The sequence below is a fragment of the Chiloscyllium plagiosum genome, chromosome 23, assembly GCF_004010195.1.
Source record: "Chiloscyllium plagiosum isolate BGI_BamShark_2017 chromosome 23, ASM401019v2, whole genome shotgun sequence".
Lineage (NCBI taxonomy): Eukaryota > Metazoa > Chordata > Chondrichthyes > Orectolobiformes > Hemiscylliidae > Chiloscyllium > Chiloscyllium plagiosum.
The window spans coordinates 19,771,635-19,799,601 of NC_057732.1; the positions used below are offsets into that span (position 1 = coordinate 19,771,635).

Below are 27,967 nucleotides of genomic sequence, written 5' to 3' on the forward strand. Positions count from 1 at the left end.
TTCTACACATGTCTTAGACAAATTCAATGTCACCTCCTTGCCATTATTAATAAAGTTGAGAACACTGTCAGCTTTTAAACTGCTCTCTCCACTTGTCTCACCACCTTCAACGATCAATGCATATATACGTCCAGCTCTCTCTACTCCTGCTCTTCCTTTTTAGAATCATACCTTCATTTTAAATTGTCTTTCAAAGTTCTTCCTCCCCAAGTGTATCACCTCACACTTACTTGCTTTGAAACTCATCTGACACTCACCTGTCAGCACACTCAACTGATTTGTCAACGACCTTTCCTCACAAACCTGTTTATGTTTGGACCAACATCAAGGATATAAACTTTGTCAAGTTGCTATTAACCTTTGATTCCTGGCTGAATATTGTTTCTTGAATTTCTAAATATTCTTGCTAAATTCAGATTTGGAGTCAAATTTGAGTTAGCCCACTGAGCTCCATTGGGTCAGTTTGATATAGAGATAGGGTTGTGGGGGATGGCCATTTAAGAAAGATTCTCCGAATGTAATTAGTCCTCTATATATTTCATGATTAGAGTGGTGCTGGAAAAGTACAGCAGGTCAGGAAGCATCTGAGGAGCACGAAAATTGTTTCAGACATCTGCAGTACCCACTTCCACCTTTATATATTTCACACCCATCCCTGTTCCTTGCTGTTATCAACTGTGGTTTGGCATAGCGAGCCATTCAGTTCAAGGGCAATTCAGTTATGAGATATAAATGTAAGAGGTGTGCTTCAGTCACTGCTAACTTCATAATTGGCTAACAGGAAGTTTTTTCAACTTTTTAATAAAACTTGCAGCTCCTGAAAAATGATCCTGTCAAATAAGCTAAATTGTTCAAGTGAATATCTGCTATGTTATAGTTTGATTATTTATTTGTAATGTTTCCCTATCCAAAGCTGTTGGGATGCTCATCCTTTAAAACCATGTTTGATTATGTTCAATATAACACTAGAATTCCTATTTTATGAAAGATGAGATTTCTGACCAGTTAGAAAGTAATCATCATCAATGCTCAAATAAAATGAAGCTATCAATCGAATGTTAGAATGTATCCTTTGTGAATTAGTGAGCTTTGCAATCCTCTCACATTAATCTTAGTGTCTCCTTTTAGTATGTGCAGAAGCTTTCAACCCTGATGAGGAAGAAGAGGAAACAGAACCTCGGGTAAGCCACGTTATTTGGAAAATAGAAAGATGCAGCATGTGGATGAAAGAAAATAAACCACTTATTTTAAAGCAAAATATGGCTTCTATTCATCCAACCCTACACACTGTTGTCTTCTCTATTGGCAGCAACTTAGCAGATACTTTTGTGCAGTGGCCTATATGTAAAACAAAATCTGTTCTTGTGTGGTTTGAGGGAGATATGTTCTTATGGTGAGCTGCAGACTTGGGTCAGGATGTGCAAGGAGGAATAGTATAGCAGATGTCTTGAAGATGTAAGCCATATACCTTTACATATGCTGCATACGTGTAGAACACACACGTAAATTAAAAAAAAAAGACCATTGGAGATAACAAGGATTGCGTTTTAACAGGAATATCATTTGGGAACTGTAGTTTTGGCTGATGTGATTTCTGACTGCCTTAAAGTCACACTGAAAACAAAGCATATGCATGTTCTTGCCTCAGTACAACAAAGCACAGTAGAGGATGGTAGCTGGCTTTAATGAATGGCTCTCTGGACAAGTGAGGCGTAGGGACAGTTAACTATTATACGCTCAGAAGAAGTGCAACAATTATGGCAAGTAACGATTAAAAAACTGATTTTGAAGGTCTGTCAAGAAAACCTGTTTGTTGTGCCATGTCCCAATTTTAATACATTGTGCTAATTACATGAGAGAAGAACTGCCTTTTGTACCATGCTATTATTATCAACAGAGCCGCGTCAGTCAGTTGAAACTTTGCTGAATAATTGGCTGAAATGTTGAGATTCTACACTGGTGGTTAAGAGTAACTTTAGCTGCTGTTTCTTTTAAAATGTAATCAAGGTAACTAAGCCTTACATTCTAAAGCAAGTAATCAATTTAACATTTGAATATTTGGTTAATGATTGCACCCTTTGCAAGAGAAGGAATGAAGGAAGTGGAGAGAACATATGGTAAATAGTTGCAAAAAGCACACTGTACTAATCAGGAGAGATGGGCATTCTGAATGGTGTTTGGCAGTTTCCAGTGAGGTAAAGAAGAGATCCCACCTTAAATGTCTTATTAATAACTTTCAACCTATACTGTCCTCTTGCCTGTTGAATAATAACTGACTGTTTTAATATGAATTTGTAGATTTATCTTTCTTCTGCATTGTAGGTTGTTCATCCCAAAACAGATGAACAAAGGAGAAGATTGCAAGATGCATGTAAAGACATTCTTCTTTTTAAGAATTTAGATCAGGTATGACTTTTATCAAAGTTTAGGCTTTCTGAGAAATAAGCACACATTATTAAATAATTGTGAAGAAATGTGAACTTCCAGCTATTTGAAAGATTTTCTTCCATTGTACTGCAGAAGAAAATATTGTCCATGAACTTGATTTGATTTCTACCCTTTTTACTCTGCAAAAGAAGGACTGAAGTGAACATGGACTGAATGATAAGACCAGAAAAGGGTCCACCAAATGAATCCACCTTTGCCTCACTTTTCCACTGTCCTTCATTCCTTATTCTCCAACATTTCATGTATTTCCTTCCCCGAGCTTCCTTCTCTAGGAATTTGCTTTCCACCTCGTTTTGAATGAACCAGTTTTCTTGAACTTTCTTTTTACTTGCAAATATGTTCCTGGGTTTTGAATATTTAGGATAGAGGGCAGTTTGCCATAAACATTTTCAGTTTCCATTGTTGCCTTGAAAAAGACCAGTAAGTCGGCCTAAGGAATCACTTTCTTAAAATAAACTGCAGGAACAAAGAGTGGTGATGAAATGTAGATTTACCTTGGATTGTTTGTAACCTAAGTAAGTTTTTTTTTTAACTAAAAGACCAACCTCTTAACTTAGGTTGCTGAATCTTTTTTCTGATTGGCTTTAACTAGCCAGAGTTGTAATTTAATGGCAAAGTTCATGAACTACTTGCATTCATTGACATTTCGAATATAATTTGAAACCATATGTTCAGCTGCTCCTTCTTTCACAGTACTAGACTGGTATCTTGCTTAAGTTTCTCTCTTATCCAGTCATGCTGTCTGAGCTTATTTTCATTCATTATGCCCTTCTCCTAGAGCACTGAATGGCGTGCAAAAATGATTATCAAATTTCACTCGGACATCCCATTCTTGCACCCATAAGTACACTGTCTCTGGCTTGTCATGTGTGCAGGAAGTATGATCTTGGTTTTTTTCCAATTCCCTTTGAAAAGAAAATAGATTTCACCCTGAAATAATATAGGTGGTTTTCTTCTCAAATGGGAGAGATCAGTAGGGTAGCTTGTTCATTGCAAGTTTGTTCATAAGCAGACTCCTCTACAACTGAACCAAATAAAACAAAGACCCCTCTCAATAGTCACTATTCAAAACAAAAACAACCCCAGCAGGGTATACAGCAAAGTAAACCATTACAACCGGTTATATGATTTCTAAAATATTAATAGTGAATGCTGGAGCAACTCAGCAGATTTGGCAGCATCTGTAGAGAGCAAAGCAGAAATAGTGCTTTGAATCTAAAATGATTTTAATTTGACATTTAACTGAGTTAAGAGTCAACTATATTGCTGTGTGTCTGGGATCACATGTCGGAATGGTGATTTCCTTCCTTAAAAATGTTAATAAACCAAATAAAATTTCATATTTCACAATCAATGATAGTTTAATGGATGCGATTACTGAGAAATTTATAGGATTTGAACCGATATACCCAGATTGTTAACCTGGACGTTGAATTGCTAATCTAGTAATCAAAAGTGTATTTTTTTTAATACACTGATTTTTTTTTAAATATTGTGGATTTTAAGCAACTTATATATGGGTATTCATTTACTTTTGGTAAGAGGTTCAAAATTCATTTGTTCAGTCTGCAGGACCTGATCAGGTATACCCGAGAACTCTGTGGGAAGCTAGAGAAGTGATTGCTGGGCCTCTTGCTGAGATATTTGTATCATCGATAGTCACAGGTGAGATGCCGGAAGAGTGGAGGTTGGCAAACGTGGTGCCACGGTTTAAGAAGGGCGGTAAAGACAAGCCAGGGAACTATAGACCGGTGAGCCTGACCTCAGTGGTGGGCAAGTTGTTGGAGGGAATCCTGAGGGACAGGATGTGCATGTCTTTGGAAAGGCAAGGACTGATTCAGGATAGTCAACATAGCTTTGTGTGTGGGAAATCATGTCTCACAAACTTGATTGAGTTTTTTGAAGAAGTAACAAAGAAGATTGATGAGGGCAGAGCAGTAGATGTGATCTATATGGACTTCGGTAAGGCGTTCGACAAGGTACTCCATGGGAGACCGATTAGCAAGCTTAGATCTCATGGAATACAGGGAGAAATAGCCATTTGGATACAGAACTGGCTCAAAGGTAGAAGACAGAGGGTGGTGGTGGAGGGTTGTTTTTCAGACTGGAGGCCTATGACCAGTGGAGTGCCACAAGGATCGGGTGCTTTTTGTCATTTACATAAATGATTTGGATGCGAGCATAAGAGGTACAGTTAGTAAGTTTGCAGATGACACCAAAATATGAGGTGTAGTGGACAGCGAAGAGGGTTACCTCAGATTACAAAAGGATCTGGACCAGATGGGCCAATGGCTGAGAAGTGGCAGATGGTGTTTAATTCAGATAAATGCGAGCTGCTGCATTTTGGGAAAGCAAATCTTAGCAGGACTTATACACTTAATGTTCAGGTCCTAGGGAGTGTTGCTGAACAAAGAGACCTTGGGGTGCAGGTTCCTCGCTCCTTGAAAGTGGAGTCGCAGGTAGATAGGATAGTGAAGAAGGTATGCTTTCCTTTATTGGTCAGAGTATTGAGTAGAGGAATTGGGAGGTCATGTTGCGACTGTACAGGACATTGGTTAGGCCACTGTTGGAATATTGCGTGCAATTCTGGTCTCCTTCCTATTGGAAAGATGTTGTGAAACTTGAAAGGGTTCAGAAAAGATTTACAAGGATGTTGCCAGGGTTGGAGGATTTGAGATATAAGGGAGAGGCTGAACAGGCTGGGGCCGTTTTCCCTGGAGCGTGGGAGGCTGAGGGGTGACCTTATAGAGGTTTACAAAATTGTGACGGGCATGGATAGGATAAATAGACAAAGTCTTTTCCCTGGGGTCAGGGAGTCCAGAACTAGAGGGCATAGGTTTAGGGTGAGAGGGGAAAGATATAAAAGAGACCTAAGGGGCAACTTTTTCACGCAGAAGGTGGTACGTATATGGAATGAGCTGCTAAACGATGTGGTGGAGGTTGGTACAATTGCAACATTTAAGAGGCATTTTGATGGGTATATGAATAGGAAGGGTTTGGAGGGATATGGGCCAGGTGCTGGCAGGTGGGACTAGATTGGGTTGGGATATCTGGCCGGCATGGACATGTTGGACTGAAGGCTCTGTTTCCATGCTGTACATCTCTATGACTCTGTGACTTTATGAATAGAAACCTGACTTTTGAACCGTATGTATTGGGGGAACAGGTGACTACAAGGCCCTCCTGGTGTGTAAATGGAAGTTTGTTTGTACTGTGGGTGGTTAGGCCATTAGAACACTAAGCCATTAGCTGTTGCAGAATCTAGAATGAGCAAGTTTGAAACAAAGAATGAGTTCAAAAGCTTCCGAATTGAGTTTGAAGGAAACCTGACTAGGGTAACGTGCAAATGTAGTTTCTCTTAGAGAAGGCAATTGTCCAGAGCAGCATTCCAAGGAGCAAGAGAATCCACGATTGGATAGGAAAAAAATTTATCTGGATTTTGATTAACTGTAAAATAATGGTGTTGGGGAGTAGATGAGACTTTGTTTTGCAGTGTTTTGAAATTTTCACACTGTTATGATTTGACACTTTGGTTTACTTTTTCATGTAATAAACATCCATCTTCTGTTTCATTGCTAATGTCAAGTCTGCTGCTTTGTGTGTTTATGCTTCAGTGAAAGACTGCCACATTAAATTAATCTTAAAAAAAGTAAAATACGATCCATCGAACCAGATTTTATTCTGGCTTCTGACTTTTCCTGTGGTACCATCAGCTTGAATCATAATACTAACCAGCAAATTAGCTTTCTTCAGTTATTTTGAGGGAGAGGGCCTTCAGAATCCCAAAGTGACATGAAGTACATAAAGATATGATTAACTGTAGAATATTGGACAGATACCCAAGAGCAAATTTTGAATGTACTTGAAAAAAGTAAGCAAATGGACAGTTAGCCTGGCTCAGAGAATTTGCCTACTCGTGCAACACTCTTACCTCAGTCTTCTCACAAAAAGCCATAAATCAGAAAATTTAACTTCATTTCCTTTTCTACAGATGCTGCTGAATGGATATTTCCACCACTTTGTTTTTTAGTAGCTAATTGTTACATTGATAGGATCTCTGGATATGCAAGTACTTGATGAATTTCTGTCATATTTATAAATGTGAAGTCATAAGAAAACTATAGAATCATGTCAAACATGGACTTGTTAAAGCACCACCTTTGGTATTTGACAAGAGGTCCAAAGTTTTATTGTTAGATCAACTGCTTTCTTTGTTATAGACGAACATGGTATTTGGAGAATAAGTCTGTTTCCGGTTGAAGACTTAATGGGGAAATTTGATTTTTCTTTTCTGGTGACTGGAAACTGGACAGGCTGTTAACATTGCTTGGGAGCTTACCTGCAGCCTTCTCGTTTATTTTATTTGTCTCTTGTTCTCGCTCACTCGCTCTCTCTCTCTCTCGTTCTCTCCTCCCACCAAAGCGGTGTAAGTAGGCAGTGTATGATTGGGTGCTATGTTCAACATTCTCCCGCCTACCCTAGTTAATACTTAACTGTGATAGATGCAGTGTCAAGTCACTCACTTTCCTATGGACTACTTGAAGCTATGTGACCAATTGATGGCCATTTGGTGGCATCATCCTGCCACACATGATAAAATTGAGAAGTTGATCAAACTGCAAAACAAAACTCTTTTCCGATCACTCTTTATAAGCAATGTTCAATATTGAACTCGTGTTTGATTTATATTTGGTTTGTCAGGCTTGGCATATTTTGGAGATAGCTGGTAAGAAAACTTGGGTGTATTTTTCATTATGCGATTGTGAAATACATCTTCCTGAGATATGCAAGAGCTTTTGACAAATGAGAATGCGAAATAAAGGTGAAAACATTTTCTGGCTATTAAACTACTAACATTGCTCATTGTATGTGTGTAAAGCAGAATGGTAACAAAGGACCCCCATAATATTTTTAATAACATGTCAAAAAAAAACTTCCTCATCCAAACTGAATTAATTTGACTCCGTTACCATTGCTTTTGATAAGTCATAGAGCTTGACAGGTAAAGCAACAATAGAATCTCTTATTAACTCATTCGAGAATCCACATTAAGTTGATTATTTCAGGATAGTAGGTTTTTTTTTAAGAAGTAATAGGAAACAGATCAAGCAGGACCTGAAGATGGGTATCCTGTGTTTTAAAATGTATCTGCCACTTCAAATGCTGTTGCACAGTATAAGAACTCCTGGTGTAGGGGGCAGTAGAGTACCATGAAAAGAGGATTGTTAAAGTGATCGCACACAGATTAAGAGTAAATGGGCAGTTCAAAAGCCAAATGCAGCAAATGGTGAAAATCTGAAATTCGAACAAGAGAAAAGCTGAAAAAATTAAGGCTCCATCTGTTGAATGAAAAATGATCTTAATGAGACATAAAAGATTCTGAGTGGCCATTAATTGAGTGGCCATTTGTGAAGGAGAAGATAATTAAGAGATACACTTTCTAAGATAGAGATGAAGAGACTTTTTTTTCCATCCCCATCAGTTGTTCTCTTGAAGTTCTGTTCCCCCACAAGCAGTGAAGGATGTGTCATTGAACATGTTCAAGGATAAATTAGTTTATTTTATTGAATCAACAAGGGAGTCAGGGAAGGGCAAACAAGAAAGTAGAGTTGAGACTGCAACCAGATCAGTCATGTAGGGGGAGGTTTGAAGGCCATTTGAACTCCTGCTCCCAAGTTCACTGTTGACATGAGTCCAGGCTATACAGTACAAAATAAGTTCAAAGATTGGATCACTGTGGAGGCAAAGAAATATGCAAAGGTTTTAAAGAATATTGGGATTATAGCTTTCACAAGCACTCATTTGTCATCCTTAATTCAGATTGCTCTTTCGATCACAACTGTGACTCAATTTGAGCACTTTGATTGGTCCTGAAGGTGTGGGAGCCTACTCCAAATAATTCAACATAGAATCTAGGCTGACATTTCAGTGCACTACTGAGGAAATTGTGTACTGTTGGATATGTCATTCTCTGGAGAGGATGATAAAATGTTGACTTATCTGTTTGCTTGGGAAAACCAAAAGCTACAGTTTGGGCATGTGTTGGAGTGTTATCCCTGTGTTCTGACAATGTTCTTCAACCAGCATCACCAAATAGATCATTAGTCATTTTTGTGCTGGTCATTTGCATTGGATGCAGTCAAATTGGTTCAATATCAAAAATGTTTTATGGCTGTAAAAGATGTTACGTAAATACAACTTCATTAGTTTTACATTTCCCTAGCGACTAGCATTTGTAGCCCTTTTGACAAGAGAGTGGAAAGATTATCTGTTTTCTCATGGATCACAATTCAAACCTGTTCAGTTTAGTGGATATAATGTTGACCTATTAGATGTTAGAATAACATCCAGTACACAAGAGAGGAGGTCAAGTTGTCAGCCTTTTTTCAAGACCAGGACTACATCAGGCATCGCCACCTACAGCTCATTTCTCTATGAATTGTTGTAATAAATTAATTTGTGTGCAGAAATTAATCATTGCTTGCAGAACCAGAGGACTTTTTTTGTCTTTTTATTGTTTGTCACCCTGCTTTGCTAAAAGTATTAACCACTTTGAGAGTGTGGTTCCATGGAGGTACGTTGCACTTTATTCATGTCTGAACATATGTTTGGCTCTGAGTTATTCTGCTCATATCTGGACGCTTGCGTAAAAGTTGGTGGATGGCAATGGCAATCAGGATAAGGAACTCTGATCTTTTCACAAACCCAGAGATGTAAATGACAATTTGTAGTGTTGCTATTTTGGAACAAATCTACAATTTTTATATCCTGCGTGTGTGCGCAAATTTTGAGCATGTTGATCTCCTGCTATAGATCGCAGCCTGTGTGCCAAAGTAAAATTTTTTTTTTTTCTTTATTTTATAAATTATTTGCAAATGTAAGCTATGGTAGTGGTTTCAGTGTATGGTGATCTCTGTCTTTTACAGGAACAAATGTTTCAGCTGTTGGATGCCATGTTTGAAATGCATGTCAAAGTCGGTGAACATGTTATTGATCAAGGGGATGATGGTGATAACTTCTATGTTATCGAAAGGTAAAAGTTTTATAAATTCTACTTGCCATTTCAAATGCAGTTTATGTACGTTATTGAAGAATGTGTAACATTTAACATTCTTCACTGAGGATATAATACGTGGGATTTGACTGGACAGAAAGATATATTTTCTCACCAGGATATAGACATCATTTGATAAGCATGGATCCATGTCACAAATTCCAGTGGTCTTTTTTGTCATCTCGATAGCTAATTAAACAATAGCTTGCAGAGGCTCATGAGTAACCCATTATCTTGTGCACTGAATGCTATGATCTATTTTATACTGGGACAGACTTCTGCAAGATAGAAGGCGTAAGACTCAAAGCAAATGTTTTCTGAGATAAAGAGATGATTTTTCCTTAATTTATTTATTCATTATTTATTTTTCCTTAAAGACTTTTCTTAGCGATGCGTCTAGTTCCTGTCATTCCTTGTAACATTTAAGTATAAAAATGTAAATTTGTGAATAATTTAGATGTATGATTTTAAAACTAACTGACCCAGGCTATAATTACCTTGAACAAAGATAAAACATATTCACTGGGACTCTTCAGCCTGTGTCTTTTTTATGGCTGACTCTCCTCTGGATATTGATTATCCAGAGTGTAAAGACATACATTTCAATTATGTACAGAGGAACCTCAATTATCCAAATTTTGGATTAACCAAACAAGATCACAAGGTCCCGATGTTTGGTTAAACTGTTATCGGCATTCGATTATCCGAACAAAGTACACCCTGCCTGTGTCCTTCGGATAATCACGATTCCTGTGTGATCTGTGTCTAGTTTAGTGAAGCCCCCTGCTGACTGCTTTGAGTGTGCATAATTCAAACACTGCTCTGCAACCTACTTTGGAATGCATTCCGTATCTTCCTCAAAGTTGGCATAACTTTGTAAAGTGCACTTTCCTGCCTGGGCCGAATCCAGGAAATATTCGATCAATTATCCATGGGTTTTGTATCTCTGAGAATTGACTCTTTATGAACTGGATGTAATAGCTTAACCTAAATAGCTCTTGAGACTCAAAATGTTTTAATTCCCTTAACCCCAACATATAACATTAACCGAGCATTTAATTTAGCAGAATGTGTTATTAAAAGATCCAAATGCATTGCAAAATTTCATATTAGGTTGGAGCACATAATATTTACCATTAATGTTTTTTTTGTGGGAGCAATCTAACCTTAGGCTCCTAGTGACTTACAGTTGAGTGAAATTTGGGACATGAACTTAGGCATAATTCTGATGCTGCTAATTTGTAATTCCTTTCAGGTATCTGTCATTATATAAATCCTCCTTAAAATTGGCTTATAAATCTGTCAGCATCTTAAATTTGAGAACTGAAATATTCAATTGGCTGTTAGATCACAATAAGTATCATATTATTTAGAGTATAATTTGTAATCCTAAACCAGATTAGTCATTGGTAATAAAGAAACATAGAAAACAGGAGCAAGAGTAGCCCATTCAGCCCTTCAAGCCTACTCCACCATTCAGTATGATCATGTCTGATCATCCAACTCAGTACCTACTTCCTACTTTCTCCCATATCCTTTGATTCCTTTAGCCCAAGGAACTATATCTAACTCCCCCTTGAAAACATTGTCTCTTAGCTTCAACCATTTACTGTAGTAGAGAATTCCATAGGCTCACCTCTCTGTCAGTAAAGAAATTCATCCTCATCTCAGACCGAAATGGCCTACCCTGTGTCCTTAAATTGTGACCTTGGTTCTGGACTCCTCAGTCATCAGGAACAACTTTTCTGCATTTACCCAGTCAAATGCTGTGAGAATTTTGTAGGTTTCTATGAGATCCCCTTCATTCTGCTAAACTTTTAAAATAGTACAAACTGATCCATCCTGTCGTCATATGTCAGTTCTACCATGCCAGGAATCAGTCTGGTACGGCTTTGTTATACTTCCTCCATTGCTAGAACGTGCTTCTTCAGATAAAACCAAAACTGCATGCAGTACCCCATGTGTGGTCTCACCAAGGTCCTGCACAATTACAGCAAGACATTCCTGCTTCAAATCCTTTTGCTATGAAAAACAAAATACCATTTGCTGCCTTCACCTCCTGCTGCACCTACATTATTGTTTCTTAGCTTCAACCATTTACTGTAGTAGAGAATTCCATAGGCTCACCTCTCTGTCAGTAAAGAAATTCATCCTCATCTCAGACCGAAATGGCCTACCCTGTGTCCTTAAATTGTGACCTTGGTTCTGGACTCCTCAGTCATCAGGAACAACTTTTCTGCATTTACCCAGTCAAATGCTGTGAGAATTTTGTAGGTTTCTATGAGATCCCCTTCATTCTGCTAAACTTTTAAAATAGTACAAACTGATCCATCCTGTTGTCATATGTCAGTTCTACCATACCAGGAATCAGTCTGTTACGGCGTTGTTATACTTCCTCCATTGCTAGAACGTGCTTCTTCAGATAAAACCAAAACTGCATGCAGTACCCCATGTGTGGTCTCACCAAGGTCCTGCACAATTACAGCAAGACATTCCTGCTTCAAATCCTTTTGCTATGAAAAACAAAATACCATTTGCTGCCTTCACCTCCTGCTGCACCTACATTCTTACTCTTACAACTGGTGTATAAGGACACCCAGATCTCATTACACCTTTCCTTTTCCCAGTGTATCACCATTCAGATTATAATCTGCTTTCCTGTTTTGTTATCAAAGTGGACAACTCTCACTTATCGACATTTATTGTATCTGCCATGCATTTTCCCACTTACTCAACTTGTCCAAATCTGACTGAACAATCCCTGCATCCTCCCACCAAACTCTGTTGTCTACACACTTGGAGATATTGCACTTAGTTCCCTCTTCTAAATCATGTAACATTTATTTTAAGTAGTTGGGGTCCAAGCACTGATCGCTATAGTACTCCATTCATCACTTACTGCCTCTCCAAAAGTGATCCATTTATTCCTACCCTTTGTTTCCTGTCTACCAACCAGTTCTCTATCCATGTCAAATCCCACGTATTTTAAATGTACATGTCAATCTCTTATATAAGACCTTGTCAAAGGCCTTTTGAATGTCCAAATAATCCACATTCTCTAGTTTCCCTTGACCAACTTCACTAGTTAGAGAATTCCAGTGGCTTTGTCAAGCATGATTCCTCTGATAAATTCATGCGGATTCTGTCCAATTCTGTCACTGTTTTCCCAAGTGTTCAGCTATTAGTTTGATTATAATGGTCTCATGTATTTTTTTCCGACTGCACATGTCAGGCTGGCAAGACCATAATTCCCTGTTTACTCTGTCTCCCCTTTTATTAATTGGTAGGGAGACATTGCTAGACTCTGATCTATAAAAATTGTTCAGAGTTGACAATCTTGAAAGATGACCACAATGCATCCAATAATTCTAGGGCTATTTCTTTCAGTACTCCTGAGATGTAGAAATTGGGCCCTGGGGATTAGTAGAGTAAAACTTTTGTTTTCGAAATTTTCTTTCCTATATCCAGAAGTGCTCTTACGTACAACTGAGTTTGTTTTCTCCACCTCTCCTCTCCCCCACCCCCCCATCATCCATGCTTTTTTAATCCATTAATCACCACCAGTAAATCGCTAATTTTCTAATTGATTAAATTTACAAGCACAGCACATTAAGGGCAATGCAGACCATTAATGGAGAAGGAGAGGTAAGAAGGTCCTAAATCAAAATGGACATGGAAGGAGAGAGAAAGTACTCTAGTCCCTACAGTCCCTGTCTGTAAAGGCATCGAGAGTATTGGTGGACATGGTGTGCTCCCTCACCAAGGACAGGCAGGCATGAACTCAGCCATAGAACAGGGGCAGATAGTAGGCTGGTTTGACCCCCTCCATAGCCTTCGGCCTGGACCTTTAAGATTTTATATTTTTTTAATGAACCTGTTCAGAAGCATTACGATATGTTTCTGGTTCAGGTGGGACTTGAACCCAAGCCTTTTGGCTCAGTGGTCAGGACACTAACAGTGCAGCACAAGAACCCTGCCTTTAAGATTTTAGTTTTTATAATTTAACTAGAATTGCTCGTATATACAACTGACTTTTCTCCCATCATCAAATCACATGCGATTTTCTTTTCACCTGTCCATCACTATCAGTAAATTGTCTATGTTTTTCAACTGATGAATTTACATGAAAAGTCCATTCAGGCCATTGCAGACCATCAAAGGTGAGGGAGAGTTAGGGAAGGGATTTTTTAAAGACTTCAGATATTTTCTAATCAGCCTGTTCAGAAATATTATTACTCACCTCTGCAGCAGGTGAGACTTGAGTCCAGGCCTCCTCATCCAGTGATAAGGATACTACGACTGCATTATAAGACCCCTCCCTTTTAAGGTTTTTTTTCTTATTTGTATCCAGAAGTGCTCCCCTTTTAAGATTTTACAATCAGTTTGTATATTCTCAGCAAGCCTACTCTTGTAGTCTGTTTTCCTTTGTCTTATCTGTGATCAGTGACTCTGAGATTTATGGGTTGGAGAATGCTGCCATTAATTCTCTGCACTTGACTGGGTTCAGGGGTCTAATCAGTCATAGCGGATCAGCCATTATTGAGTGTTAACGAGAAGAAGCCAATATGTTAAACAAGATTGTAGCTTATTGCAGGGTAGCAATTATGCACAAATTACGTTATTTTGTTAAACGTCATCACAGGTCTCCTTATAATGTTAGTAATATAGGTCTATACTCAATGAGAACTTAAGGTGTTCTCCCATAATCCTACCCAGGACTAGATGACATTATCAGACTGGGTGCATTATGTAGTAACCCTTCGGAGAAACATAACATTATACAACAATGACACTGCTTAAATGACACTGTAATTATCTAATGGACATTGAATCGATAATTCATGTCAAACATGACATGGGTATTTTTATTTTAAATTTGCTTCTCTTTCCTGGTCTGGACTCTGCACTTGCATTCACCAGATCCCATGGGAGGCAACTCTTGTGGGGTTTCTCTGCCTCTGCTGTCTAATTAAGCATGGCTGCTGGGGCTTTGAGACTGCCTGTCCAATCAGAGGGCCTGAAGTTTTAGAAGGGCAGCTGTTTCACCAGGATAACTGGGGGCTACTGCTGCAAGTTGAGAAATAGTGCATGCAGTGCCATTTTGAGACAACCTCGGAAGAGCTTGGAATGTTTTTTGCCAAAAAGAGTTCTGCCATAACTGCCAGCTGATTGGATGCATTCGCCAGAAGTGCAAGGCCAATTGTAATACTGAACTATTCTTTGTTGCAGATATCTGATTTAAAACAGGTTCATTTGCTTTTGAAATGTGAGGAAGCTTTTCTTTTAATGCAGATCAATGTTGACATTTCACAGGGGAACATACAATATATTTGTCAATGTGGATGGATCGCAAAGATGTGTGGGTGCCTATGATAATCATGGTAGCTTTGGTGAGCTGGCATTGATGTATAATACTCCCAGAGCAGCTACAATTGTTGCTACCTCTGATGGAGCACTGTGGGGTCTGGTAAGTGTTCTCCAACTTTTGAATTTTATAAATACAGGTAATTCTCCTATACGCCGTAGTTGCGTTCCAGTGAAACTTCACTTAATTGAAAATTGCTTAATAAAAGTAATGGGGCCTATGGGAAAAGTGACCGTTAGGCGCAGACCAGCAAATAAATCACTCACGATTGCTCAAAACCAAATGTCTAACACAAAATATAGCACAACCTGAATGAAGGTTGAAATTATACTTATTGACAAAACAGAAGTAGATTTAACACAGTGTATTTAAAAATGTAAGAAAGCTACTCTCTGTACAGTATCTGTCTCAGAAAACTGCTCTGTCAGCAGCTGGCATCAGCACATGCGCAGAATGGCACAAAGACTGGTGCTGACATCGCGCATGCACAGAATGACGCAAAAACTTCAGCGTGGACATCGGTGCATGTGCAGAACAGCACAAAGACTGGCACCGACGTCACACATGTGCGTAATTAGATACGTTAGATTCCCTACAGTGTGGAAACAGGCCATTTGGCCCAACAAATCTCGCCAACCCTCTAAAGAGTAACCCACCCAGACCCATTTCACTTTGACTAATGTACCTAACACTATAGGCAATTTAGCATGGCAAATTCACCTGACCTGCACATCTTTGGACTGAGATGAAATCGTAGCACCCGGAGGAATCCCATGCAGACACGGGGAGAATGTACAAACTCCACACAGAGTTGCCCAAGGCTGGAATCGAACCCGGGTCCCTGGCAATGTGAGGCAGCAGTGCTAACGACTGAACCACTGTGCTGCCCATGACGTGGACGCCAATGCATGCGCAGAATGGCATGGACATTAGCACGTGCGCAGAACCAAGTGCGCAAATTAAACCCCACTGGAATCATGCTATTGCCAAGATGTAAGCGTTTGCGAAAATACCATTCCCTAATTCTTCAGCTAATTCTTACAGCCAAATCATGCTGCTGAAACACACGTTATCCTAGAACTACCTATAAATGCATTTTGTGTTATCCAGTCAGTGACGTTCAAATTAGAAACTAATACATGACATGTTGAAAAACTGAAAATCTTTTAACAGTCATCTATCTGGAAACGCTTACTCACTAAATTGAAACCAGCACATTAAAATCGAATAAATATTTAAAGATTCTGCTCTAATATTGTCAGATTACTCTACTGGTCCTAAAATGCTCAATGCATGGTACAACACTGTTCTGTATTTTTGACATATTGTACACTGAAAATTCTGGTTTAATGGCAACTTAGTATGTTGGGACAGTACAGATGTAGTAGTAGCATGTTGGGTTTTTTTTTGCTCTGCTACACCCACCCACCCCCTGACTGTAGGAAACTGTGGTAAGTCACCTTGGTACACCTTCTCCTGGACCCACTTAAGTATTCAACCTGATGCTTCAGCAATGTTTGGTAGGGGGACCAGATCTTTTAGCTAATGCCAGTGACAGAATGACAACATGTTCAAGTCAAGATAGTGTATGACTTGGAAGTGGCTAGCAAGTCAAATATGAAAACAAAATGATTGAGAACTATTACTCAAGATACATTACTGTTAAATGACTTCAAATAAATTTAGCTTGTCCACTGGAGAGAATCTGAGGAAAGATAGTAAAAGATGTAGCCAAGTAATGAAAACAGAACAGAGAAATTAGGGACTAGAAAGGATAATGACCATAGTTACATACACTTGGACTAATGCTGCCTTTGTGTCATGCAAGGATGGCAAGTTACAGTGGTAGAAAGCTAGAATTTTGAGAAAACTAGTGCCATGGCAATGAGATACGTGTTTGGTCCTGTTTTCAATATCAAAACCTTGGACTTTTTTCACCTGGAGGAAGCTTCGGAGTAGACTACTGATGTGCACCATCTTGTGGCTAACTTTAGCATTGCTAAAAATCACACAACACCAGGTTATTGTCCAACAGGTTTATTTGGAAACACTAGCTTTTGCAGGGCTGCTCCTTCATCAGGTAGCTGTGGAAGAGGATCATAAGACATAAGATTTATAGACAAATTCTTGAGATAACTTCAGGTTTTATTTTTTAAAAAGTTACATCTCTGCTCAGACAATGCATTAAAGGTGTGGGGTAAGAGTCTGCCTATATCCCAACCTTGAGTCAGACTGGTTGTATTTCCAAAGTAACTTTTATAATATTTTATAAATTCCTATGTCGAGTATGTGACTTCAAAGAAGTTCTAAGATTTGCATATTAGGGAACTGAAACCTGCAACCCATTCTAAAAGATGAAAGACTTAACAGCAATCTAAATTTTTTCAATATGTCATTTCAGCTGCTTGACACTGTAATCTTTTGCTATAAATTTGGTGTCTTATGATCCTCTTCCACAGCTATCTGGTGAAGGAGCAGCGCTCTGAAAGCTAGCACTTCCAAATAAACCTGTTGGACTATAACTTGGTGTTGTGATTTTTAACTTTGCCCACCCCAGTTCAACATCGGCACCTCCATGTCATGTTTAGCGTTGCTGACATAGAGTCATAGAGTTGTACAGCACAGAAACAGACCCTTTGGTCCAATTCATCCAGACATCCTAAATAAATCTCATCCCATTTGTCAGCATTTGGCCCATATGCCTCTAAGCCCATACTATTCATATACCCATCCAGATGCCTTTTAGATGATGAAATTGTCCCAGGCAGCCCTCACCCCAGGGAAAAGACTTTGTCTATTTACCCTATCCGTACCCCTCATGATTTTATAAACCTCTATAAGGTCACCCCTCAGCCTCTGACGCTCCAGGGAAAAAGACTGCAGTCTATTCAGCCTCTCCCTATAGTTCAAATTCTCCAACCCTGGCAACATCCTTGTAGATCTTTTTTGAACCCTTTCAAGTTTCACAACATCCTTCTTCTAGCAGGGAGACAGAATTGCGTGCAGTGTTCCAAAATTGGAGAGCTGCAGCATGACTTCCCAACTCCTGTACTCCGTTCAATAACCAATAAAGGCAAGCATACCATACACTGCCTTCATTATCCTATCTATCTGCGACTCTCTTCTAGCAGGGAGACAGAATTGCGTGCAGTGTTCCAAAATTGGAGAGCTGCAACCTCCCAACTCCTGTACTCCGTTCAATAACCAATAAAGGCAAGCATACCATACACTGCCTTCATTATCCTATCTATCTGCGACTCTGCTTTCAAGGAACTATGAGCTTGCACTCTGTTATGGACGAGGCCAGACCACTCAAAATGTTCTTAAGCAGGCAGCCCTAGACCTAACTTTACAATTTGTTTCAGTAAGTGCACACTGAAAATTACTGGAGTAAGATAGCTAGGTTGACTACTAGATTTTAAAACAGACAAAAAATTGCTCACAGAATTACGCAATGAAACAGAAAGAACAGAATAAGGAAGCCCCACAGAACTCAACCTATCCAGTGAGACTTAATTATGCTGTTCCGAATACACACAACAGTCCCAATAAGCAAACTCCCTTTAAAACACAGTATAAATGGAACACATGCTTACAGGTTGAAATTGAAGGGCAGAAAAGAGAGAGACTTTCCACAAAGCTCCCTGTTGAATACTGTTCAATACTGAACTAAAACCGCTCAGCTCAGGTCATTTCTGAAACTTTGGCCTGTAGTCTCATCTGCTTACATCTAAACAAAAGGTCTTTCAAAATCCTTTTCATCTTTGTACCAAACCAGACTGATGGGAGTCCGGCCTGGTTTATTGCCCCTCTGAAAATAATCAAGAACAGAGACTCCTTGAGCCAAGGAACAGCTTTTAAAAACAAAAAGGACTAGCTTTGCGACAACTTCAAGGTCTCTTTGTTCAAATATTCCCCAGGACCTTACCATTGAGGCCTGCCCTAATTTGCCTTTTCAAAATGCAGCTTGTTTGGGAAGACCAAGGAAAGGTCGCAAAATCATTAGGGGAAAAAGAATTTTACTTAATTTTTGCAGTTCTGACTCTGTTAGCGCATTGTACTTACCTATGTATTTGTTGGTTAAATTTGATTAGAACATTCAAGAAAGAAGAGTTTGCACATTAATGAAAATGAAAATAATTCTGCTATTTCAGTTGGTTGCATAAATTTTTAACGAGATACAATTTTTCTAGGACAGGACAACTTTTCGTAGAATTATTGTCAAAAACAATGCCAGAAAGAGGAAATTGTATGAAGAATTTGTCAAGTCACTGCCACTTCTAAAATCATTAGAAGTAAGTATTTTTTTTTCATTGAATCAGTCTCGGTAAATGTACCAATGAATTATGACAAAAACGGAAAGTGCTAGAGAAGCTCAATGGGCCTGGCAGCATCTGAAGAGAGAAAAATAGAGTTAACATTTTGAGCCTGGTGACCTTCCATCAGAAGTGAAAGCAGTTGGGAGAGGATAGTATTTATGTTGATGATGGGGGTGAGGTTGTGGCTGAGAGAGAGTGATTCAGGAGAGGACAAAGGAGTGAGTTGTATAGATTGAGACAGCACTCGGACAGAGAGGAATAAATGGAAGCAGACTGAGGAATTACAGATCGTAAGTAAGCTGGGAAAGAAGTAAATTCTGGCTGATAATGGGAAGTGTGAGTTGTTGAAAATGTGTTGGCTGTGCTGGGAATAGAACAGGGCCTGGGATATGGGGTGGGTAGCAAACATGGAGGTAGCTTTCAAGCTCAGTGTTGACTCCTGAGGGCTGTCAGGTATCTTGGCAGAAGATGACGTGGTATTTCTTGGTCTTGCTTTGAGCTTGAGGACAAGTGTTGGATGGGAATATGGTGGTGAGTTAAAGTGGCAGGCAACTGAAAACTCAGTTATTTTTACAGAGAACAGAACTGTTCGGCAATGCAATCACCGACTCTGCATTTCATCTTCGCAATGTACATTGTAAGCAGCAAATCCAGTAGGTTAGACTGCATGAAGTGCAGGTAAATTGCTACTTAACTTGGAAGGTTTGTCTGGGGCCTTGGATGGTAAGGACGAGGTAAACGGGCAAGTGTTGCACCTTCTGTGAAGGCCAAGGGGATATGAGGAGCTGTTGGGAGTGGGGGAGGAGTTGGCAAGGCTGTGTTGGCGGGAAGAATCCCTGCAGAGTGGGACTGACAAGGGAGGGGCGAGAAGGGGAATATCTGTCTGGAGATGGTGGAAAGGATCTTTTGTATGTAGAGGTTCGTGGAGTGGAAAATAAGGATAAGGGGCACCCTGTTGTTGTGGGAGGAAAAGGAAGGGAAGGGGTGAGGGGTGAAGTACAGGAAATGGGTTGGATATGACTGACAGCCCTGTTAGTCAAAAGTGAGGACTGCAGATGCTGGAAGCCAGAGTTTAGATCAGAGTGGTGCTGGAAAAACACAGCAGGTCAGGCAGCATCTGAGGAGCAGGAAAATCAACGTTTCGGGCAAAAGCCCTTCATCTGACAGCCCTGTTAGCCACAGTTGACTCCTACAGTTACCTTGAATATAAATCTTCAAGTTTTCCTTTCTAGGGATATGCTGGCCACTGATGTCCATGACTCCATGACATCCATGGACTCGCAATTCATTTAACCACATATCTTCCCAGCCCTGCCCCCATCATCAGCATAATTCCCACCATTTTCCAGCTATTTTCAGTTCTAAAGAAGGCTCACCAGACTTTGAGTGCTCGCTTTGTTCTTCTCTCCACAGATGTTGCACATTTGCTGAGTTTCTCCAGCACATCTGTTTTTGTTTCAAATCTCCGGTACTGTAGTTCTTTGCTTAGTTATATCAGTCAATTGTCTTTTGGATAACGTATTGAAACTAAAATTTTGTCCTTTTGAACTTAAAATTGTGTTTTTTAAAAATATATATATAATTCATGTAAATTGATATGGCTGAGAAATTTGAGTTTCCCAGAACTCAGCTTTGTTTCAGATTATGCATTTCTTGATATAAATACTGAGAATGGATTTATGGAATTAATATTTATTATCTGCAAATTTCTTTCAGAAACCTATTGAGCAAATGGACTTGTGGTCAAAACTAATCCATGACTAAAAATGGATAATAGTGGAAATACTCAGCATGTTCTGGCAGCCTGTGCAGAGAAAAAAGTAGAGTTAATATTTCAGGTCTACGACCTTTCATCAGAACCAAGAAAGAGTCACAGGCCTGAAGTATTTACTCTGTTTCTGTCCACGGATGCTGCCAAAACCTGGTAGTTCCAACACTTTTTTTCTCTTTTTTTTGTTTCAGATTTCCAGCATCTGCAGTATTCTACATTTCAAACTTGTTCATACTTGTGTGAAACTTTGCAACCAATAACCAATTGATTGTTTCAAATCCCAAGCTAGGGGAACGAATGAAGGTTGTTGATGTTTTTGGAACCAAAACGTACCAGGATGAAGAGCGAATAATTGCTCAGGTGCATCATCTTCTTTCTTTTGTTTCTGTTGCATTGAATTTGATTCTTGTGGGTTGAAAAGTGCAGAAATTTCAAAACATTGATGTCTGTTTCACTGGGTAAAATATATTTGCGTAAATAATGGTTCATGGTTTTCAGTTTTGAATGGTTGAAGCATTTTGACCCAAAGTCAATGTTATTACTTACTTATAAAAAAAAAAGGTAGCTTAAATTTACTGCAAGTGTAAAATGAGCATTTTGGTAAGACAAATAAGGGAGTCGCTGTGAACTAAATGCAGTTTTCATGGGAGTAAATGTCCCCAGTCATCATAACTAGCAGGATAGATTGAGAAAAGTATTTTGTTGGAGTGAGATTCTTCCTTGTGATAAAGAAATGAGTTGGGAAGAAAGGACATTGTGAAAACGTTTTTATGAAAGATAATTATACCTCTGGAGTTTTGTATTATTTTTGGTCACCATGCTTTAGGAAGTGTGCTGAGGCCTTAGCAAGGATGGGGTTCCCCACGGATCAGTGGGACCCTTGCTGTTTGTGGTATGTATAAAGAATTTAGACTTGATCAGTAAGTTCATAGTTCAACCTATTACTGGGTTTGAACAGTAAGTTCATAGTTCAAAATTGGTGGCAAGGTAAACATTGAGGATACACTTCGATTACAGGAGGATACAGACTAGCTGAACAGATGAGCTGATCAGCCGCAAATGGAATGCAACCCATGTATGTGTGAGGTGATACACTTAGGTTGGACAAAACAGGGCAAGAATAAAAAGTGGGACTCTGGGAAGTACTAAGGATCAGAAGGACCTTGTTGGGCATGTTCACCAGTCTATTAAGGTAGCAGGACAGGTAGATAAAGTGGTTAAGAAGTCACATGGGATGCTTGCCTTCATTAACTGTGGCAAAGAGTTTAAGAACAGGGAACTTAGGGTCAAATTGTATACCAAGTTGGTTAGACTACCGTGAGAGTATTGTATGCAGTTCAAGAATCCCCATTATTAGAGGGATATGATTGCACTGGAGAGGTGCACAGAATATGTACCAGGATGTTGCCTGGGTTGGAGTGTTTTAACCGTGAAGACAAATTGGGTAGACTGGGGTTATTTTCTTGGAGTAGAAGAAACTGAGGGAAAACTTGATTGGGATGTAAAAAGTTGAGGGGTAGACTGAAAGAAGTTTACCCTTTGGCAGAGGGATTAATGACCAGGAGACGTAGATTTAACATAAAGGGCAGAAGGTTTCGTGAGGAAATTTTTCTTGACTGAAGGTGATAGGAGTCTGGAACTCACTGGTGACCAAGGCAGAAACTGTCAACATTTTAAGAAGTATTTGGAAGAGCTCTTGGGATGCAAAGGCTTTCAAGGCTACAGGCCAAGAGTTGAAAAATGGGATTAGAATATTAAGTGGTTGTTGTTGATGGGTGCATATTCAATGGACTGAAGAGTGTTTTGCTGTTCTTTAGATATCTGTGACTCTCTTTGAAGAATGGTACCAGGAATCAGAAATGTCAGTTATTTCGATGCACCGGACAAGCTGGAGCAGAGAAGGTTAGATTCGAGGATAAGGAGTAGCAGCTTCTAAACACAGATGACCAGAAATTACTTATCTCCAGAGGTTTGAATCTGTGGAATTCACTCCTCAGCACCAGGACACTGAGGAGTGATTTATCAAGCATAGACATTTTTAATTAGTAATAGTTTGGTTATGGAGAACAAGCAGGAAAGTGGAGTTGAAGCAGAGATGAGATCAGCCATGATCTCACCAAATGGCAGAACAGGTCTGCATTGACTACTCTCCCTGTCTCATGTTCTAAACGCGTCCGATCCAGTTATTCACAATAATGAAGGTAAATAAGGAAAAGCTGTCCAGCGACAGAAAGGACAGGAACTAAAGGGCGCGGATTCAAGGTGATTTGTTGAAAGTGACATGAAGTTGTTTTTAAAATCATATTGCTGTGTTCTGGAATGCAAAGTTTCAAGTTACTAAGTTTCAAAAAGAAAATTGGATAAATATTTAATGAGAAAGCATTAAAAAGGCCTCTGGGAAAGAGGAGGGGAGCGGGATTAACTGGATAATTCTACCAAAGCCTAAGCATTGAAAAGATGAGGCAAATGGCAGCCTTCTGTGCTATATCATTCAACATCTCTCTCATATAAATACGATGATGACAGCAATAAATTTGTGTTATTATAGCTATTAATTATTCATGAAAGCTATGAGCCAATCAATACAGGCTCCATTTCAGGCAAATTTAGTTTATTCATGTTGCAGTCTGTATGATTAAAGCTATTACTGTACTGCAATTCAATTGTAACAAGTAAATGCACTGGGCCCTCGCTTTGCCACCCCTGAATTCTGCTGTACTTTCCTCTGTCCCTGACTTGTTTCATTTGTCATTTTGTTCTGTGTTGCTTCTCTCTTTTTGGCTAATTGTGTTCTATCCTCCTGTGGGCAGTAGAGCACTTGAGCAGAAGGTTGAATTACAAGCAGCAACCTCAAGGTTCAGATGGAAGTTCAAAGGGCTTGGTAAATGGATAGGTTAGAGGTAGTCTTATCCATTCGGTAAATGGTGTCAGAAGCAGTGGTACAGTGACTCCCATATTGGCTAACTTTAGGGAAACAACATTTGACTGAACCATATTCGCATGGTGGATAGTGGAGGAGAGAGACGCATAGGAACAGAGTCTGATACTCCTGGTTAAATAGCCTTCTGTGGGTTTGTAGTTTGTTTGGAGAATAGGGACAAGCATGCTCGGCCTTCATGATTCAAGGTTATTGTTGCTCCAGTGCAATATCTCCTGTTAATGGCCATTAAATTTTGCAAGAAAACTGCCACAGTGGCAGAATGCAATCAAAATCAATGTAATTGACTTTCATAGGATCATGGAATCCCTATTGTACAGAAAGAGGCCATTCGGCCCAACAAGTCTGCACTGATCCTTTGAAGAGTATTCTATTCAGACCCATTCACCCCATCTCCATAAACCCATATGGAGTTTTTACCATGGAAAATCCACATAACCTGCACATCTCTGGACACTACAGGGCAATGTTTAGCAGGTCAATCCAGCTAACCTGCGCATCTTTGGACTGTGGAAGGAAACAGGAGCACCTGAAGGAAACGAACGCAGACACTGGGAGAAAGTGCAAACTCAACACAGTCACCCAAGGCTGGTATTGAACCTGGGTTCCTGGCCCTGTGAGACTGAAGTGCTAACCACTGGGCCACTGTGCCACCCCAAATATTTTTGTTGGTTTTCTGAACAATTTTGACACCAGGTCGATGTTCATTTCTGCCTTCCAGCTGCATTGCTCCTTCCAAATTCTCTTGACCCTTATCTTTAGGATTCACAATGTTGGAAGCCCCAACTGATGGAGGACAGCAGTAATGACCTTCCCTCCTTGCACAGGAGGAGAATGGGTATCTAAACCCAGCAGCACTATTATGTTAATCTTTCAGGACCACAGAGTGAAAGATGAGTTGTTCCCAGTGCACGAGATGAAAAGGTGGGTCTTCGTAAGTTGGACAGCATTGTCAGACCACGGGGAAACTGGACTCTGATCCCTCTGTGGTACAGTAAATCATTTGTTTTCATTTATTCACTCCACTGTCTCCTTCCATATATCAATGCCCACTTGTGTTTCTTTTCTTGCAGCATCTAATGTTTGACTATCAATGGGAATTGGTTCTTCTCATTCTTCCTTGATCTTATGTAGCGCATCAAAACTATTTAAAATAAAGTAGCAGCTTTGTAAAAGTTGTGACTCTTTTGGTTCCTTTATTTAAACGAGCTGACTTAATCAGATTCGGTGAAGTTGGAGCCAGATTTTCCATTCACAAGTTCGATTAATGCAACCTATCCTCAGCATTATTATTTTTTCAAGGATGGCTTGGTGTCTAATTACCTGAAGTTTCTCTCAATTTGACATGGCAAGTAAACTTTCTAAACCTATTAACACAACTATATAGTGACAGCAATAACAACTTGTGTAAATAAACAAATGGGGCTAAAGGCAAGTAAGCCCCTGATTCAAATGGCTTGTTTCGTAGGATTCTAAAAGAGGTAGCTACAGAGATAGTGAATGCATCAGTTGTAATTTTAGATAATGCCTTGAGATTCTGTTGAAGTACCAGAGGTTTGGAAAACCGCCACTGTAATAGCCCTATTCAAAAAGAAGAGAGGCAAAAATTGGGAAACTACAGACCAATTAGCCAAACATCTATTGTTGAAAAAGTATTGGACTCAACAATTAAGGAAGTAATAGCAGAACATTTAGAAAAACATAATTTAATCCAACAGATTCAACATGGATTCACGAAAGGGAAGTCGTGTCTGATTAATTTATTAGATTTTTTTATGGGGTCTCAAACAGAGTAGATGAAGGTGAACCAGTAGATGTGTTGAGTTAGGTCTTTCAGAAGGTATTTGACAAGGGAAATCACAAAAGGTAAGTCATAATATAACAGCCCATTGTAGTGGAGGTAGTACATTGGCCTGGATAGAGAATTGTCTCATGGGTATAAAACAATCGGTGTGATTAAGAGGTTCTTTTTCAGGTTGGTAATCTGTGACCGGGGGATTCCATCAGGATCAGTGCTGGGGCCACAACTGTTTACAATATATTAATGTCTTAGAGGAAGGAAGCAAATATACTGTAGCCAAATTTGCAGATGACACAAAAATAGGTGAAAAGACAGGCTGAGAGATGGATACAAACAGATTACAGAGATAAAAATCACACAACACCAGGTTATAGTCCAACAAGTTTAATTGGAAGCACAAACTTTCGGAGCACTGTAACAGTAAACCTGAGAGTGTAACTTTTTAAAAAAGGTTTTGTGATTTACATATGAAAGAAGTGAAACTATCATGGTCATTCAACAGATGAGAGACTTAACAAACAATCAAGGTATTTTTCAATATACAATTTCAGTTACGTCATACTGTAAACTTTTGCTATAAATTCTGTGTCTTACGGTTGTGTACTCCACAACCACCTGATGAAGGAGCAGTGCTCTGAAAGCTAGTGCTTCCAATTAAACCTGTTGGACTAGAACCTGATGATTTTCAACTTTGTATACACCAGTCCAACACCAGCTTCTCCAAATCAAGGTTACAGAGAAATATTGATAGGTTAAGTAAGTGGGCAGATGGATTATGATGTGGGTAAATGTGAAGTTTTTTTAGAGAAGAGAGCAAAAGAACAGTATTATTTAAATAGAGAAAAAAAACCCAAAAAGCTGCAAAACAAGGGGTATCTTACATGAAACATGGAAAGCCAGCACACGGGTGCAGCAGGTAATCGGGAAGGCCAATAGAATATTGGCTCTTATTTCAAAGGGGTTGGAGTATAAGAGTGGCAAAGTTTTACTGCAATTGTACAAAGTGCTGGTGAGACCATTCTTGGAGTAACATGAGTAGTTTTGGTTCCTTAAGGCAAAATATAATTTCAGTGGAAGAAATTCAGAGAAGGATCATGAGGATGCTCCCCAGTCCAAAGGAACTGTCTTATGAACAAAGATTAAGCAGATTGGGAGTCTATTGACTGGACTTTCGAAGAATGAGAGGTGATTTCTCATTGAGATATAAAGGATTCTTAAGGGCTTCAACACAGTAAATGCTGAGAGGATATTTTCCTTTATGGGAGAGCCTAGTCCCAAAGGTCTCAGTCTCAGAAGAAAGGGGCACCAATTTAAGACTGAGGTGAGGAGATGAGTCTTTGTAACTCCTTGCCACAGAGAGCTACATGAGTAGAGTCCTAATGTATATTTAAGGCTGATCATCGAGGGGAATCAAGGAAAAGGCAGGAAAATGGATGTGAGCAATGTTGGATCAGCTATGATCATAGTGAATGGTGGAGCAGGCTCAGAGGGCTGAAAGAAGCACTCATTTTTTGTTCTTTTTCTTATGATCCTCTAGTGTAGCACTTTTTTAAGGTCATGAATCATCCCAAGCACAGTTGTATTATATACCAAATTTGACATGTTCACATAAGGAAATATTGGCTTAGATAACCAAACACTTGATCAGAATTTAAGGAATTGTCTTAAAGGAAGGAAATGAGTTAGAAATGCTCCACTGCCTAGAACTTTAATTGATTTTTGACTATGTGTACAGTGCTGCTACTAATATATAGTACGTTGCACAGCAATGAACAGGAGGCTGAACTTTAGAGCTTCTGTGTTAGATATCCATCATGACCGCAGCAGTTTCCACTGGCAGGGTAAAGGACATTCTGTGATACTGTATCAGTTTTCATGTACGTCAGTGTGAGGTTTAATACTCCTCCTTCCTTGGTTTGCTGTTAAAGTTGTTCATTGTCATGTAAAAATAGCCTCATGCAACTAGATTGTTTCAATCCATTTTCACATGTGTTTCTCTGTGGAGGGAATAAAAGTCTTGTGTCTGGATGTGCAACAGATCTGGTAAGGGATGATAGGGCACTGTTTACATTGCAGCTATGAAGTTGGCAACGGATAGATATAGCAGAACATTTTATTTGCATGATGAATTAGTGGAGCCCTGCCTGATGAACGAATAGTCACTGAAATAGAAGTGCTAGATAATAGATAATAGCAATGCCCATTACGGAGGGACCAGTTCACATTTACATGGATTGTAATTCCACTAGCAGATAATTCACTTGTTTTGGG

General features: G+C 39.3%; 1 protein-coding gene across 4 annotated transcripts in view; it reads left to right on the forward strand.

The window, feature by feature from the left end:
* Window positions 1-27,967, forward strand: part of LOC122561679 (cAMP-dependent protein kinase type II-beta regulatory subunit-like) — a 122,683-nt gene that overhangs the window by 68,498 nt on the left and 26,218 nt on the right. For 3 of the 4 annotated variants that reach the window (XM_043713670.1, XM_043713668.1, XM_043713669.1), the window contains exons 4-9: window positions 1,129-1,181; window positions 2,323-2,406; window positions 9,375-9,481; window positions 14,816-14,969; window positions 19,061-19,162; window positions 21,243-21,317. In XM_043713670.1, the coding sequence (XP_043569605.1) occupies window positions 1,129-1,181; window positions 2,323-2,406; window positions 9,375-9,481; window positions 14,816-14,969; window positions 19,061-19,162; window positions 21,243-21,317 (575 nt within the window). Of the gene's footprint in view, window positions 1-1,128; window positions 1,182-2,322; window positions 2,407-9,374; window positions 9,482-14,815; window positions 14,970-19,060; window positions 19,163-21,242; window positions 21,318-22,774; window positions 22,860-27,967 lie in introns of all 4 variants that reach the window. The other variant, XR_006315086.1, reaches the window with a different exon arrangement.